A 15009-nucleotide genomic window follows, 5' to 3' on the forward strand; every position below is an offset into this window, starting at 1 on the left:
CGGGGGCATAAAGGGGCAGCGCCCAGGCCTGCCCACGGGATGGGAGTGGGGCACGTGAGAGGATGAGGCCTGGGCTTGTGCGTGGCCTGGACGGCCGGGAGGGAGGCACGTGGTGAAGGCTGTACGAGGGGCGGAGTGTGAGGCGGAGCCAGGAGGCCGCTTCAGGGGTCCGGTCTGGTGACAGTTGCGGTAATGAGTCACACACGGCAGGTGGCTCTGGACGGGAACTCCGGGAACCACCGGCCTACGCGAGTCCGGGCCTGGACGGGGGCACCCAGGGCCACGTGAAAGGAGGAGAGGCGGAGACGGTGCAGGGCTCCTCACGGGGCGGGGGGGTGTCCCTTCGTAAGGGACGGGACAGACCAGAGTCAAATACGCGTGATGGGCGCACGGTGGAGAAAGCCAGGAACGGGCTCCGGGGTGACGGCCGGTGTGTGTCTGTGTAGGTTACTTGTCACAGCTGCAATTAAATACATGAATCCGGGGCTGTGCATGCAGTAGGCTGGGAATGTAAATTTGATGGTTACCGGAGCTGTGCATGCAGTAGGCTGGGTATGTAAATTTGATGGTTACCGGAGCTGTGCATGCAGTAGGCTGGGAATGTAAATTTGATGGTTACCCATACGTTCAACTCTCAAGACTGGACAGGGTCACACAGCAAACAGGGGCTGATGGATTAAACAATCGCAGAATGGAGGCCTAGGAGTTTCCAACACGTACAGTGGAACTTGCTATAATGGGTTTTACTATTTGTTGAAGAAAAAATCATTTTTTATTTGAGAGAGAGAGAAGGGGGAGGGGCGGGGGGGGGGTGCAGAGAATCCTAAGCAGGCTCCAAGCTCAGTACGGAACCCTGCGCGGGGCCAGATCCCACAACCCTGGGATCATGGCCTGAAGTGAAATCAAGAGTCGGACGCTCAACCGACTGAGCCCCCCGGGCGCCCCGGGTTTTGCTGTTTGAGGTTCATGCAGGAGAAGGTGGGTTGTGGGCAGGGCGCGCCCCCCCCCCCCCCCAAGTCACTGAGCTGCTGTTTGCTCACATCGTTAGCCCAGCTTGGAGGCCTTCTCGTGTGTTCCTCAGACAACCGCCTCCAAACCAACTGAGGTTAAAAATGAAGGTTCCATGTCCTCCCTACGCCCCAGAGCCAACCTCGCGGACTGGACGCGGAGAAAACCCACCCGCACAGCATCTGCACGCCCACTGAGCCGCTGCATAAGAGGCAGGGAGGAGCCACAAGTCAGGCTGACTCGGCTGCGGTCAGAGGGCGGCCCCCGACGGCGCTGGGGAGGGGGCCCTGGGACCGCGCTGTGTGGACAGGCTGGGGTGGGAAGCCGGGACGTGTCCACACAGATTCAGCTCCTAACGGTCCTTACTGCTAGGATCGGGCTTCGCAGGGTTGGGAATTTCTTAGTTCTCTGAATGCTTTTATATGAATAAGTGGAGTTTTTAAGAAAAAAAAAATCACGTCAGCTTTTTAAATCTGTGTTTTGTGCTAAGGGGGGGAGGAAAAATAATTATTTGGGGTAAAACAAATCGTTGTCAGCATAACACGGAATTACGCCTTATTCGAGAAATGGAAAGCTCGTCCTAATTCTTTATTGTGTGTCTGTTCCGCATCTATTATACAACTAAGTGCCACAGAGGAAAGAATCCGTATCTAAATCATAGGTCATTACTCCACTACAGAGGTAGAATATATACACATTATTAATGAACACAACTGAAGAGATTTATTTAGAGCCCACTTGTTAAGGCACATTTTGAAATAAGACGCCATTGTGAAATATAAAAATACAGCTGACTCCATTTTTTGATTTATGAAAAATAAATTTATTACATAACACCTTGTTTTTAACAATGTTCAATTTTTTTTAAATTCAGAATACTTGTGTCATTCATGTAAAATAGTTTGATACAGTACATTGTATGTTATAGGTTTTTTTTTTTTCCTCAAAAATTCTAAGGCTCTCCTACTCCTTCTCCTTTGCTGAAGTAAGGGCACCCTACACAACGTGCGAACGAGTTTTAAAAAGGAAAATTAACTGAACAAAATTTTAATAGCACTACACCAACCAGCTTTAAAATCAGGACAAAAGATCTGAATCGGATGCCGCACCTTTCAGAGGAAGTTATCATTCATGCTTTTTTCGTCTTAAAGCATGCTCACTAATCAGCAACAGCAACAGGAAAAATAAAACACTGTCTATGACAATCATCTCAGTTTGTTTGCCGAACCAAACAGGTTTCTATCAATGACAACATATTTAATTACTATCAAATAGCAGCTTTAATACCAGTCAAGTCATAGATTGAAAATAAAAACAAACTTATACGTTGGAAATTAATCTTTGGGAGTTTTGAAACCTTTCAGGAAAAACTATGTGGCTTCTGTACTTTCAAAAAAACCCAAGCAACGGTCTTGGTCAAAAAACACTGATTAATGTGGAAAAAAAAATGAATCAACCCACTGATAAGACACTAAACTGAAAGGTGTACCAAAATCATCTCACTTCGAGTCTCGGTGATTTTCTTGAGTTAACGTACGCTGTAGGTTTCAAGTACCAGTTAGATGCGCGTGTGTGCACTATTGGTCAGAGGACGCTGTTACACTGAAAGAACTCACCACATACAAGACAAATGTTCGCCCTAGCACATTTCACAGCTTCAACTGCTACAGACCGTCACTGAAAAAAATGCATTGGTCAGTCTGAACCATGTCAAGTAAACTATGGAAGTAGCAAATCCACAACACAAACTGTGCTAGCACTTTCTTTCAAGTCTAACTCCAAAATAGGTACAACTGGGAAGCCACTACCCCGGCCTGTGGAAAGTGGTGGGACTTGGCTACTGGACAGTCTGAGGACGTGGGTGGACAGTACATTCCCGTGGCCCACACCGGGTCCCCGCAGGGAGCGGCTCCGCCAGTCCCACAGCGTCGGCAACAGTGCCCGGACCACATTCCAGCGCGGCTCAGTACCGGTGCGTCTGGTGGGAGTACTGTGGGGGCTGCTGGGAGGTAGCTGAGTATCCCATGCTGCTCTGTGGCTGTGATGTGCTTGGTCCAGGGTTGGGGTAGGCAGCATGTGGATTGGAACGCTGGAACATGGAGAACGAGGGAGAAACGAGAGTCAGACGTTTCCGAGAGTGGCCTCTGCCCCGAGCCAGCTAGGCGTCTGTGCCTTTACAATCTCATTTCTCGCAAGGCGGGGAGAATCTCAAAGTCTGGTGCCATGTGCTAGCTTTAGACTGAATGTGATAAAAACCCCCAATCTTTTAACATCTGCTGCTCTTCATGAAGGTCAGAGAACTGGCCGTGAACAACGTGAGGTGAGTCTCGGTGCAATGCTGTGTGGTTCGCTGTTTCTCTATAGCAGTGACCTCCCTCGACCTCCCTCTTTACGCTGTTTCGTACCGACTTGATCAGTAACAATTAATTTGCTCGAGTTGTTTATAAACGGACTTAACGATGTACACACTAAGAAACTCAAAGCGAATCTGCATGCTATATCTTCTGCAGGAACCTCCCAACATGCGTGTGAATGGATTAATAAATAAATAAAAATGAAAATAAAAATGAACAGGACAAGAAAAGGTACCACAGACTAATTTTCTTTGGCATGTAATATTTTTAGGCCCTTTAATGAATCTTACTTTCTGCTACAAGTTATAGACAAAAGTTGATAATTATGGCCGTGTAAGAAGAATGGTGTTCTCAACTCTGAAAAGAGCACAAAGGGGAGAACAGTGAGGAGTTTAGGGCCCTCTGATGTTGGCCTGTTACACGGCTATTCCCGCCCCTGCACCTATCCCTCAATATTAGCCCCCAAGACAAATGTGATAACTGATTAACCATCATTTACTACTTTCCTCTTTCAAAGCATATTTAATAAACATTGCAATCCTAAATTCTGCCAACCCTAGCAAAATAACATTTTAAAAGAGTGGACACACAAAATCACAGCAGACACACGAAGTCACAGCGGACACACGAAACTGACATCACCTACAAAAACCAACCACAATGATAACATCAAGAAACAAAGAAGCGCAGCAACATTTTCTCAGTTCCAGTAGCGAAGGTCCGAGCACTGCTCTGCTTCATGCTAAGGGTGCCTTACTGTGCACACACATTCCTGAGCCAAGAAGGACACGCTCTTTCCATTCCAGGCAGGGATCTAGGTTCTAGATCTGTCTTCCCACAGACAGATGTGGGAACAAACAGCCCTCAGAGATGTCTGTCCTTGACCTCCTTTCCTGGATTCCTGGGAGGGAGCTCCTGGCCCGGCAGACAAGAGCTGCCATGGTTTGGTGGGCTGGACCTCTCCTCAAGCAAAGGGAAGGGTGGAGATCTTGTTCCTGCAACGGTAGTTGCAGGCTCGGAACCTCAGCAGTTCAGTAAGATCTCCTTTTCCCTTTCGGTGAGTAAGTAACTCTAACTGGTCGAGTTTTCGGTGTCCCTCCCCCACTGAAACCCAGGTGAGTTGGCAATATGATCAGAATAAGCAAGGAGGGGGAGTATGATTTTCAAGACAGGTCTTTGTGCAAAGGAACTGGCAGTGTCGCGTGACAGGGTCCAGAAGTAGGCAGCCTCGGCGGGCAGGCCTGAGTCTGTGTCCTGGGCCCGCCCCCAGCTCGCTAGGTGGACACGTGGAAGCTATTTGACCTCTGTGAGCATCAGTTCTCTGAGATGATGATGAAATAATGTCGGTTTCACATGCTCAGTACGAGAGCTAGCACCGTAAGTACCCAAGGAGCTGTGATCATTACAGGATGGCCAGCACCACCACCACCACCGTACGGAGTGCTTACTGTGGGGGCACCTGGCGGGCTCAGTCCGTTAAGTGTCAACTCCTGATTTCGGATCAGGTGCCTGAGTTCAAGCCCTGAGTCAGCCTCTGTGCTGAACACTCGGAGCCTGCCTGGGCTTCTCTCTCTCCCTCTGTCTCTCTGCTTCTCCCCAGCTCACGTTCTCGCTCGCTCTCTCTCTCTCAAAATAAACAAACTTGTGACTATGAATGCTACTAAGAATTCTGATGATGGTAATGGTGATAAGGAGGACAAAAGTGGTAAACTGAAGGTCTAGCGTATGTTCTTTCCTTAAATCGCTGCCATCCCTCACACATGCCATTATTTCTACAAGTGAGAAAAGTGGGGACATCTGAATCCCTTACTCGGGGTTACCCAAAGTCGGTGGCCGGGCTTTGAAAGCCTGGGCTCTGAACCATTATGGGTGCACTGCTGTTTCAAAACAACAGAGCACTGACTGAGCTACTATCACTCGGGCGCTAGGAGGTACCTAGTCTGCTCTCATCACAGCCCCCACGCAGGCTTGGCTGGTCTCATTTTAGAGACGAAAACCTAGGCCAGGAAATGTTACCTATCTGTCCAAGGTCACCTACGTTGATAAATGGCATGATTTAAGTTAGATCATCCAGGCCCGGCCAGCTCCGAAGTCAGCTCGCTACCACGGCCAGTGCTTCTCCGTGCCGGTGACACTCATGTCACTGTGTGTGCCCCGGCACGTAAAGGTCAGCACTTTCTTAATGACGCTGCATTTCCCGAAGGTCACAAACCCACACACAAACACGGATGCGGCAAGCCGGCACAGAATGCGCTGGAAATACCTGATAGTCTGAGGTCATGATGAGTCCACCTGAGGTAGTGGTAGGGGGAACAACTCTCACTTTCTTCAACGGGGGTCCCTGTGTGTGACTGCTGTCTTGATTCCCTGGGTGACCAGTTCCGTTAGTATGGTTATTGCCCTGCTGCTGCTGCTGGTTCTTCTCAATTGGTTAAACAGAAAAACAAAGTTCAACTCAGAGGGAGAACCAAACACAAACACAACGGCGCGTGTGCGGCTGCACCGGCTAAAACCAGACGCAGCCAAACGTACTTTAATACTTACTTTGTCTCCTTTGTCATCAGGTTCTTCTTCTGTTAAAAATTCTCGTTTTGGGTAAGGGATCTGACAACCGGCAAAAACGCTGATCACAAGAAAACAAAGAAAAATGATTTCTGGCACGCCAGTCCATATTTCAGATCCTCTATTTTAATCTTTTAAGATGGACCTGGCCTCCATANAGTCTCTTCTTCTGACCAGTGACATCACAGCGGGCCATGGGAGGGCTTGTCAGAAGTGTATAAAAATCATCAGTCGTCATCAAACAGGACTCACCGTTCTATCCCAGCCTTACTCTTGCCATGACTACAACCAAAGTGTAGAGGCCAGCTGGAATGTCACTACTCAAACACAGTTTGTTCCGTTTTGTGTTTACTCTCCCTTCTACATATAAAATAAAGGATGGCACGGGGAACCCAGATTTCTTTGGGGATGGAATTTGCAGTTGGGAGCCTGAAAGCCTAAGTGCAAGCAGTGAGCGAGCTCAGGGNGGAGCTCAGGGTGGGGGCGAGCTGCAGCACGCACACGTGGCCTGCCACCTGCCACTGAATATCCGGGGCGCCCTGGAGACTAGAGCCGGCAACGCCTCATAAAGCTGAGCACGAACAGATGCTGGGAACGGTGAAACCCCTAAATGGCACCTCGGGCACCAGAGCCCGTTTCTGGCTTGTCATGCCATTTCCTCGGGTCCTCACGTAGGAGGAGTGGCAACTTGGAGTAGGCAACTAAAATAAAGCAAGCTCCCAAGAGTCCCCCCATGCTGGTGAGTGAATAGATGGATCACTTACTCTGATGTAGGAAGCGGATCTTCTAAGAAGTAGGGATCCTGCATAGCCTGTTCTGAGGTAATTCGCTTAATTGGGTCCATGGTAAGCAACTTCTGAAGCTGAAACCGCAAGTCATAAAAACATTACTGCATTACCTCTCATGGTTATCTCCTTGGACACATGTGAGAGTTATGTTTTTTGGTGAGAACACCACAATGTGAAGCTATCTCTTCCCTCAAATTAGCAAACTTTAATTTTCTATTTAATGCAGTAATCCACATTTAGTCATTCTAATAATCATGCTCTTACTTGGTTCTCCTGTAAGAAGTAACTAAACTTGTGCCTTACTCTAAACCAAGTGATCGACATGATCTAAATTGCTTTGCCCAATTTAGAACAGAACTAAATTCTTGTATTTTCTATTCTTTTCCTATTAAGGGGAAACACTGTAACACAAATAATAAATTAGCCACGAGTGGCTACTTAGATTTAAATCCAAATTAAAACCAAATTAAACTTAAGAAATCAATTTCTTGGGGTGCCTGCGTGGCTCAGTCAGTTAAGCGTCCAACTTCGGCTCAGGTCATGATCTCACAGTTCGTGGGTTCGAACCCCGCGTCGGGCTCTGTGCTGACAGCTCAGAGCCTGGAGCCTGTTTCAGATTCTGTACCTCCCTCTCTCTCTGACCCTCCCCTGCTCACACTGTCTCTCTCTGTCTCTGAGAAATAAATAAAACATTAAAAAAAAAAGAAATCAATTTCTCAGCCGTATCAGGTACATTTCTAGAGCTCAAGGGCCACACGGGGCTAGAGGCTACGCTTCCGGTGAGCACGGATCATCAGAGAAAGCTCTCCTGGCCAGTGCTACCCTAGGCTAAATAAATACGGAGCTTAACACAGGCCTGTAAAGGGCAGAGGGGTTATGAATGGAGGCTCCGGGGACACTGCTTGGGTCAAGTCCTGACTGGACATTTACGAGCTGAGTGACTCTGGACCAGCTGCCTACTTTCTTTGTAACCCCACTTGTCAAGTGGAGATTAAAAATAGTGCCTATCACCAGAGCTTTGTTTTCAGGATTAAATGAATTAATATATGGAAAGCATTTATAACAGTACCTGGCACAAAGACAGCACTATGTAAGTGTTAGCTGACACTATTATTATTATTATTGGTATTGGTATTATTATTATTAATTTGCTACCTAGAGAAATGTCGCACTAATGTGAAGATTCAGTATTTTTTGGTTAAAACAACAGTTTACTGAAGACTTTATGGACTAATGTATTTTATGTTATATTTATTTTAGAATATTTGCCTTTAATATGTGATTTATGAGCTTATCTAAATAGCGGTCTCTTAGCTTCTCCTCTTTGACCTGATGCGGTGGCCTTCAGACTTCAGAGTGCATGGGAATCACCGCTGGAGCCCTTCTGGAAGCAGCCCGCCGGCGCCCCTCGCAGGGCTCTGCCTGGGCCGTCTGCAGGGCCCGGGGAGCCGCCCTCCCACCAAGCCCCCGGGCGGCTGCGGGCTGTGGACTAGGACCACGCTTGGAAACCGACAGACGGGCTGGGACTCGATGGGACGTCACAGAGGACGGAAGGGCAAGAAGTACTCAGAGACACAGAAGAGCGGCTGGGATGGGGAGGTTTAAATTTAATTTTGATGATCTGATATTTTGGTGGAAGCGCAACTTCACTTTTAGAGTTGAAAGGAAAAGTACGGATTTGCCATTTAAAATACTCAACAGTTTTAACGGAGTTACGTCAGAGCTTTCCGACGGGCCCGCACGCGGCAGGTCACCCCAGTGAAAACAAGCAAGGGAGCTGCTAGAAGTCTACCTCGGGGACGTGGGTGGTGACGGCTGTGAGAGACACCTGGGGCTACCGAACAGCAGCAGAGTGGAGGGAAGTAAGAGCAAGTCCCCTAAACTGTGACTTCCGGTCTACCACGACTCCCGTTATTTTGTTAGAATAAATAATCCACATGTTGAAGGATCTAATTTACGTTCCTATTTGGGTCCTGACTTAAGTACATTATAAGAAACCATTATCTGGATAACAATATATTGTGTGCTATAAGATAGGTTAAGTACTGCTTTTTAAGTTGCTAATAAGATATGAAATATAGGATATAAAAATAAGCAGAAGGTACAGAAGCAGAAGCAGTAGACAGAAGAAAAATCAGAAATAGAAGAAAAGTTTACAAGTGGCCGGTTCTATAATAAAGGAAAATATAATCCTTTCAAGGCAAAAAAAAAAAAAAAATCCCACTTAATGAACTCACTTAAAAATACCGAGAATAAAGGATTAAAAGAATTTTAAGCCAAATACAATACAACCCGCTTCCCCATGTTTCCCCTTTGTATGTTATTTGACTTTTTTAAAAAACATAAAACTGAAAATCATTTTTAATTGTAGTGACATAAAGGTGGAAATTTAACTGTAAACAAATGTAAGTTGGCAATAGTTGAATATAATCTCATAAATTATGATAGCGCATGGATCCATTTAGATTCTAGGTCAAATTATTTTTCCATTATGCAGTAATAAGTACTACATAATATTCTTCCAGAAAACACAAATAGTGCACACCACCACTGAAGGACTTCCTATACCCAAGTTGATAAGAGTATCTTGGGAGTTAAAAACTTTATAAACAATCTTTCAAAGAGATGAAATACAAAATAATCCTGTAAAAGTTACTTCTGAGCAGTGGGATGGTTTTTCTTTTAGATTCTTAGAGATTTTTGGAAATTTTAAATAACTCATGGAAACCAATAAATGTAACTTTAAAAATGTTCTCGACAGCCTTGGTACAACGACAACCTTTAGAAAATCTAATGTAACCAAACATTAGTCTGTTCAACCACGTTATGGGTTTGCAAAAGCAAGTGTTTTCATGCCTTTACCAATATGCACCGACCAGATGTCTGCATTTACCATCAAAGTACTCTAGGAGTGCTAAGTGACCGTATGAATTGACCCCAAAAAACCTCTGGTGGTCTAATCAGGGGGAAAAAAAAATTATTATTCTCTAAAGCTTACCAAGTGGAATGCTTTACTATCTGGTTTAACTTTATGTTTTTCCATATACTTGATAAGGCTGCAGTTGGTATACCTGAAAGAGAAATACTATGAAATATGTGTATTAGATTTTCAGGTTGATTTTACATTGGCTGAGGCTTTTCCAAACAATTATTTTAATCACAACCAATCAGAATATGTATCAAAAACGGCATAATCGGCATAGTATTCGATCAATTTCATATCTCATTCAGGATGCACGCTAGTCCCTTATGAATGGATACCACTGATGAAACAAGAGTTTCATATATATATTGAATAGCATTTTTTAAATGGCTGTTAATAAATAACGTATAGGTCAAATGTTTAATTCAGTCTTACTAGTAAGTTTAATAAAAATAAAATTTTTTAAAAAAATTTTACAGGCCTATAAAAGGTCCTCTCTCTCAAACCTCCGATCTTGCATTGCAAATAAATGAAATATTCCTTCTTCTCTATTAAAACCTAGTTAAACAACTACATCGCCCAGGTGGGTAGGCAAGTGAGTTTTAGCAAGGCTGGTTATTTCAGTCTCTTACTGCTTCAGCTATGATACTTTCACTGACGCCCATTTCCACAAAGCAATAAGGAAGGAAAGAGTTTTTTCTACCCAAATTAGCTGCTAAAATGAGCTGCTTATCTTCTTTATATCATTTAAACATCTTAAGAAATAGACTGTCATACTGTAAAGTATTTATTAATAAGTAAAATTCTTTATTAGAATAACCTGATGTTCAGTATTCTGGTGAGGACTCAATCTTATACTAAGTATTCTGGAAAAGCAGAAATCAACAAAGGGTCTGTTTTCTTTCCAACTTACGTATTTCTTCTGAAATCTTTCATTAATGTTGAATGTTCAGGCATCTTTTTTATATCTTCCCAATCTTTATCTGTGAAATACATGGATAAAATTTTATGTTGTCTAGGTTCCTATTCTCAAGAATTTTAATAAGAGTTACCTCAATTTTCATTACATGTCATATACATTTTGAACCTCCGTGAAAGCACAGACCTCAAATAAATGACTACCTGTAGTAAACATCTTATCTGGACCTGTAAATACGATTCTCATCCCTTGTATAGCATTGCAGCTCTATCTTTTTATCTTTTTAGTACCTACTTTCTATGTAATTTACTATCAGCTCCACTTTTTTTTTTTTACCTCAATTTCTAGAAGTAGAGGAGAATAAGCTATTAATAAATATTTCTAGTATTACATCATTCTATTTCTGTTTGTAGAACCACTTTTTCCCCTTTTCCACTCAATGCCTTGGTTAAATCAGCAACCAATCTCTTCAATGATAAACTTAGTATCTTTTCCCTCTGTCGCTATATGATGCACTTTCTTAAAAAATACGAACCTCCTTACTTTCACTTTATTAAATACACTGCTTTACATCAGCAATCAATGTAAGCAGCAACAACTATCTGAAATAGAACAGGGGAGGATATAACTAGTATGCAAATAAGTCAGCTGGTGGCTTGGCTAGTTTCAATAACGTTAACAAAACCCCCAGCTACTAGATACATTAGGTAGAAAACGTTCCAGTTAGTTTTGCTGGTCTTAGAGTTGCTCAAATGCTCAAACACGCTTCTTTTTTTTCTTCCATCACTATCCATGGACTTTTACTGAGAGACTGCCAGGGGCAGTACTACAACATATGTGCCACCTAGCCTCCGCAGAGATCACGTATTGTAAAGTCAACTCAATACATACTTTAAAACTCCTAAATGGGATGTTCTCCTTATTTCTTTGCTCTGTGATTTCTCTATTTTGTCCATTTCTCAAGCTAGAAATCTTGGGAGAATCTTACTTTTTCCTCAGTTACATACTTCTTATAAACAATTCTATTTTTGTCCTTTATTTCCCATCCCTGTTTTAATCACTTACAACTGATGTTCATCCACCACCACATACTAATCTTTCTAAAATATAACATAGGCCGTGTCACTAGTTCTCAAGAACTTATCATGGATTCTTCTGCACATTAAATCTAAACCCTACTGCCTACTTTTCTAATTTCTTATAAGCTGAGCCTACCCTAACTACTGAACTACACATGAAGAACCCTCTCCTACAGAAGCCATCCCCACTTACACCTCTTTGTAAGCCATATGCTTTTCCTTCAGGCCTTAGGGATGGTGGACACATCCAGAAGTGGGAAGAAAAGACCACTCTTCCCCATCTACTTGATCCACAGCTATTACTTAAACATTCTATGTAGAGCAGTACAATATAAACTCCAAGAAGGCAAGAATCATGCCTGTTATAGCAACAATATTTTATGCATGACTCAGTGCCTGGCACATGGCAGGTACTCAAATATTTAGTGAATAAAATTCCCATCACGACAAAGCAGTCTTCATAGAACCGTTGACCGATTCTGCAGAAAGGCAGTATCTGTGTTAGGACTCCAACAAGGGAATGTGAAATTGTAACTCCCAGGTATTTCTGCACTATTAGTCCTGAGTTACCCTGACCTGAGAAAACTTCCTAACGAGAAACAATTTCTAATAAGGACCTTACCAGCCAATATTATGCAGGTGTTTTAAGCAAATATTCATTATTCTAGGCCTCTAGACTTCTAGAGTTTTTGGTGACTGATGAACTGCCATCCTGTTGTAGAACAAGGGATGGAGAGGTCTAATGCCTGCGATGAGATACCTTAACAACTTTTTCCCTGCCGCTAATCAGTCCACGCAAGGCTGCTGTTCTAATAGAACACTTAAAAGAATGTTCTTACCAGCCAGGGTTATAGAGCAAAAATGTTTTCTATTTTATATTATGTTATTCAATATAATGTGATTCTGTCCAGTGCCCTAAATATAGAGAATGTTCAAAATTTGTACTCAAATCCCAAGTAATGGCATTATTATACATACTGCCAGACCAAAATAAGTACTACTGTATTTTATTTATAGTTTCCCCTGGTAAGAACTAAAGACACCTTTTAATACAGATATTGTAAATATTTTATCATTTCAAATATTAAGCAACAGAACAAAACAAAAAAATAAAATGAAACAAAAATATACTCCTCAGATTCAGAAAGCCCACAAATATCTTTATGCTAATATGTGAACTCGACAGTTGGCTATTTCTAAGGATCTTTGATTAATGCAAGTCACGAATATAAAGAATCGAGTAAGAGTGGCTTTCATCAGCTTCAGATATACATCTTTCCAAGGAAGATATCTAAGTTTAAGCAACAGTGATTTAAAAACAAAAACAAAAACATGACGTGTACCTGCAGGGAATCCCATTACATTGAATATTCTGTCCAGCTGGTCATGGTGATAAGGGTTACTAGTTTTGATGTCCTCTTGTCGACAGTGAAATATTGGTTCTGACGTTAGGAGTTCTGCAAATATACACCCTATAGCCCAAATATCTTTAAAACAAAAAGAAAAAAAAAGAAAAGAAACAAAAGGAAAGGAAAAAAGAAAAAGAAAGGAGGAAAATAAAGTGGTTCTTTCCAAAAGAAAACGCATTTTTATCTTGGTGGGGAGTGGGTTGTTTTTCTTTTGTTTTCCTAATAAGTCATATTAATTCCTAAAGCAGTTATAATTTAAAATATCATGGGATATTGTTTGTAAACATATATTCCCACCCAACCCACCCCGATTTTTCATTCCCTAGTACACCTCCATTACACCCAGTGGCTTCATTCCAAGTTCATTACCAAGTTTATTACCTAAATTTTTGGCAATTTTTAAATGCTTCAGACATTACCTTACCTATAAAATACATACGAAGCTGCATACAGAGCACGGGAACCACAAACAAAATTAAACAAAAAATAAAACAAAAACAGAAAACCCAAAGAGCCTTTGAAATTGGGCATACTTGCCAAAAAATATTTTTTTCTTTATCTAGTTTAGGTACTTGCTGATTTGTGAGGTCTAATGATTATTCTCTCATGCAAGCAAAGTCATATTCCAATAAGAAAAAGACAGTGTCTGACCTCAAATATTCTAATGAAACTACATTTCAACTTGAACATTTTTTTTGTTGTTCAAAGTATTTATGCTACAGTAGCATCAGATTTTAGAATTTAATAAAGACAAGAAAATAGGGAGCAAAATACTACTTTAGGAGGCACAAAGGCTACTTACAAAAGCCAGGCAAATGGATCCCTCCATAACCTAAGAAATTCCTTTCATTCGCTTTAAGATATAGGCTAACTTTCATTCAGACTAAACTTTTACTCAACAGAACTGTTATTAGTAAAGATCTACAGGCCACTTCCGAATTTAAAACTGAAAGTATTCAGTTTCTACTCTTGAGAAAGCCCTACACCGACGAAGTTGACTTCTCCCTACTAATAAATACAACAGCGTGTACACAGCAGACACTCAGTAAGTGGTTTCTGACTGATCTAATGCCCATGGTAAACATAAATAACTAGAGAGGGAAAAATCTAAATCACCATTTTATTAAAGCCAATTAATCAGGTATGTTAATAACTGTCACGCTAAGAGAAAATGAGAAAAAAATATGTTAATTTATAAAATAACTGAGAATTCCTAAACTCTAAAACTGGAATATAGATCTTTAATGTAAAATTATCACATGTACATTTCAGAGTAGCAAGTTAATCATATCTTCATTAGAGATTATACACACTGACTACAAGCGATTTTTAAAAATGACACTGTGTTTGCATATCAGTTTTCTCCCATATTAGAGACCAAGTTAGCCAATATCACCATAGGGAAAAGGACCAAGAAATACAAGCCAAGCTATATTACTTCTAGTTATCAGAAAGCACATGGGAAAATTATTTTGTGATTATTCTTTTCACATGCATGCCTAATAAATAACTTGACTTAGGGTAACGTTAATCAAAGGGAAGACAGCAAGCTAAGTGGCATCACAAAAAGGGCCGATGGGTCAAGTCTGCATGTTTAAAACTCTACTCACAGCACTCAAAAGACCATAACAACTCATTCTGGTTAGCTAGGAAAAATTCTAAAGGAGAAAACAAACACGTAAAGGAATATGAGAGGTAAGTAAGTAGTGTGGCTACCCTTAAGCTACGTTGCCTCTAAAATAAAAGTCAGAAAGTAGGAAGAAATAGTTTATTAAACCTTGCCTAACCTTGCCCTCATACCTCTTTGTATCTTTTCTATTATCTCCTACTTTTTAGCAATTTTGTCATCCTTCCTTCCTTCAAAATCCTGATCCAGACATTAATCAGGAAGTTAGCTATAAGCAGGCTATTATTTCAGATAAACTTCTAAATCTGTGTAAATAAGTCTCTCCTTCCTACCTTGCCTA

The 15009-nt window shown here is 42.0% G+C and overlaps 1 protein-coding gene across 8 annotated transcripts in view; it reads right to left on the minus strand.

Annotated features, from left to right (window-relative positions):
* Positions 1-15009, minus strand: part of CDK8 (cyclin dependent kinase 8) — an 80047-nt gene that overhangs the window by 9832 nt on the left and 55206 nt on the right. For 3 of the 8 annotated variants that reach the window (XM_077745402.1, XM_077745408.1, XM_077745407.1), the window contains 7 exons: positions 12977-13120; positions 10549-10618; positions 9711-9783; positions 6689-6786; positions 5907-5985; positions 5626-5784; positions 1816-3097 (listed from right to left, as the gene is read on the minus strand). In XM_077745402.1, the coding sequence (XP_077601528.1) occupies positions 2972-3097; positions 5626-5784; positions 5907-5985; positions 6689-6786; positions 9711-9783; positions 10549-10618; positions 12977-13120 (749 nt within the window). In that variant the 3' untranslated portion in view covers positions 1816-2971. The other 5 variants (XM_077745403.1, XM_077745405.1, XM_077745404.1 and 2 more) reach the window with 5 other exon arrangements.

This window comes from Crocuta crocuta, unplaced genomic scaffold, assembly GCF_008692635.1.
Source record: "Crocuta crocuta isolate KB4526 unplaced genomic scaffold, BGI_CrCroc_1.0 scaffold258, whole genome shotgun sequence".
NCBI lineage: Eukaryota > Metazoa > Chordata > Mammalia > Carnivora > Hyaenidae > Crocuta > Crocuta crocuta.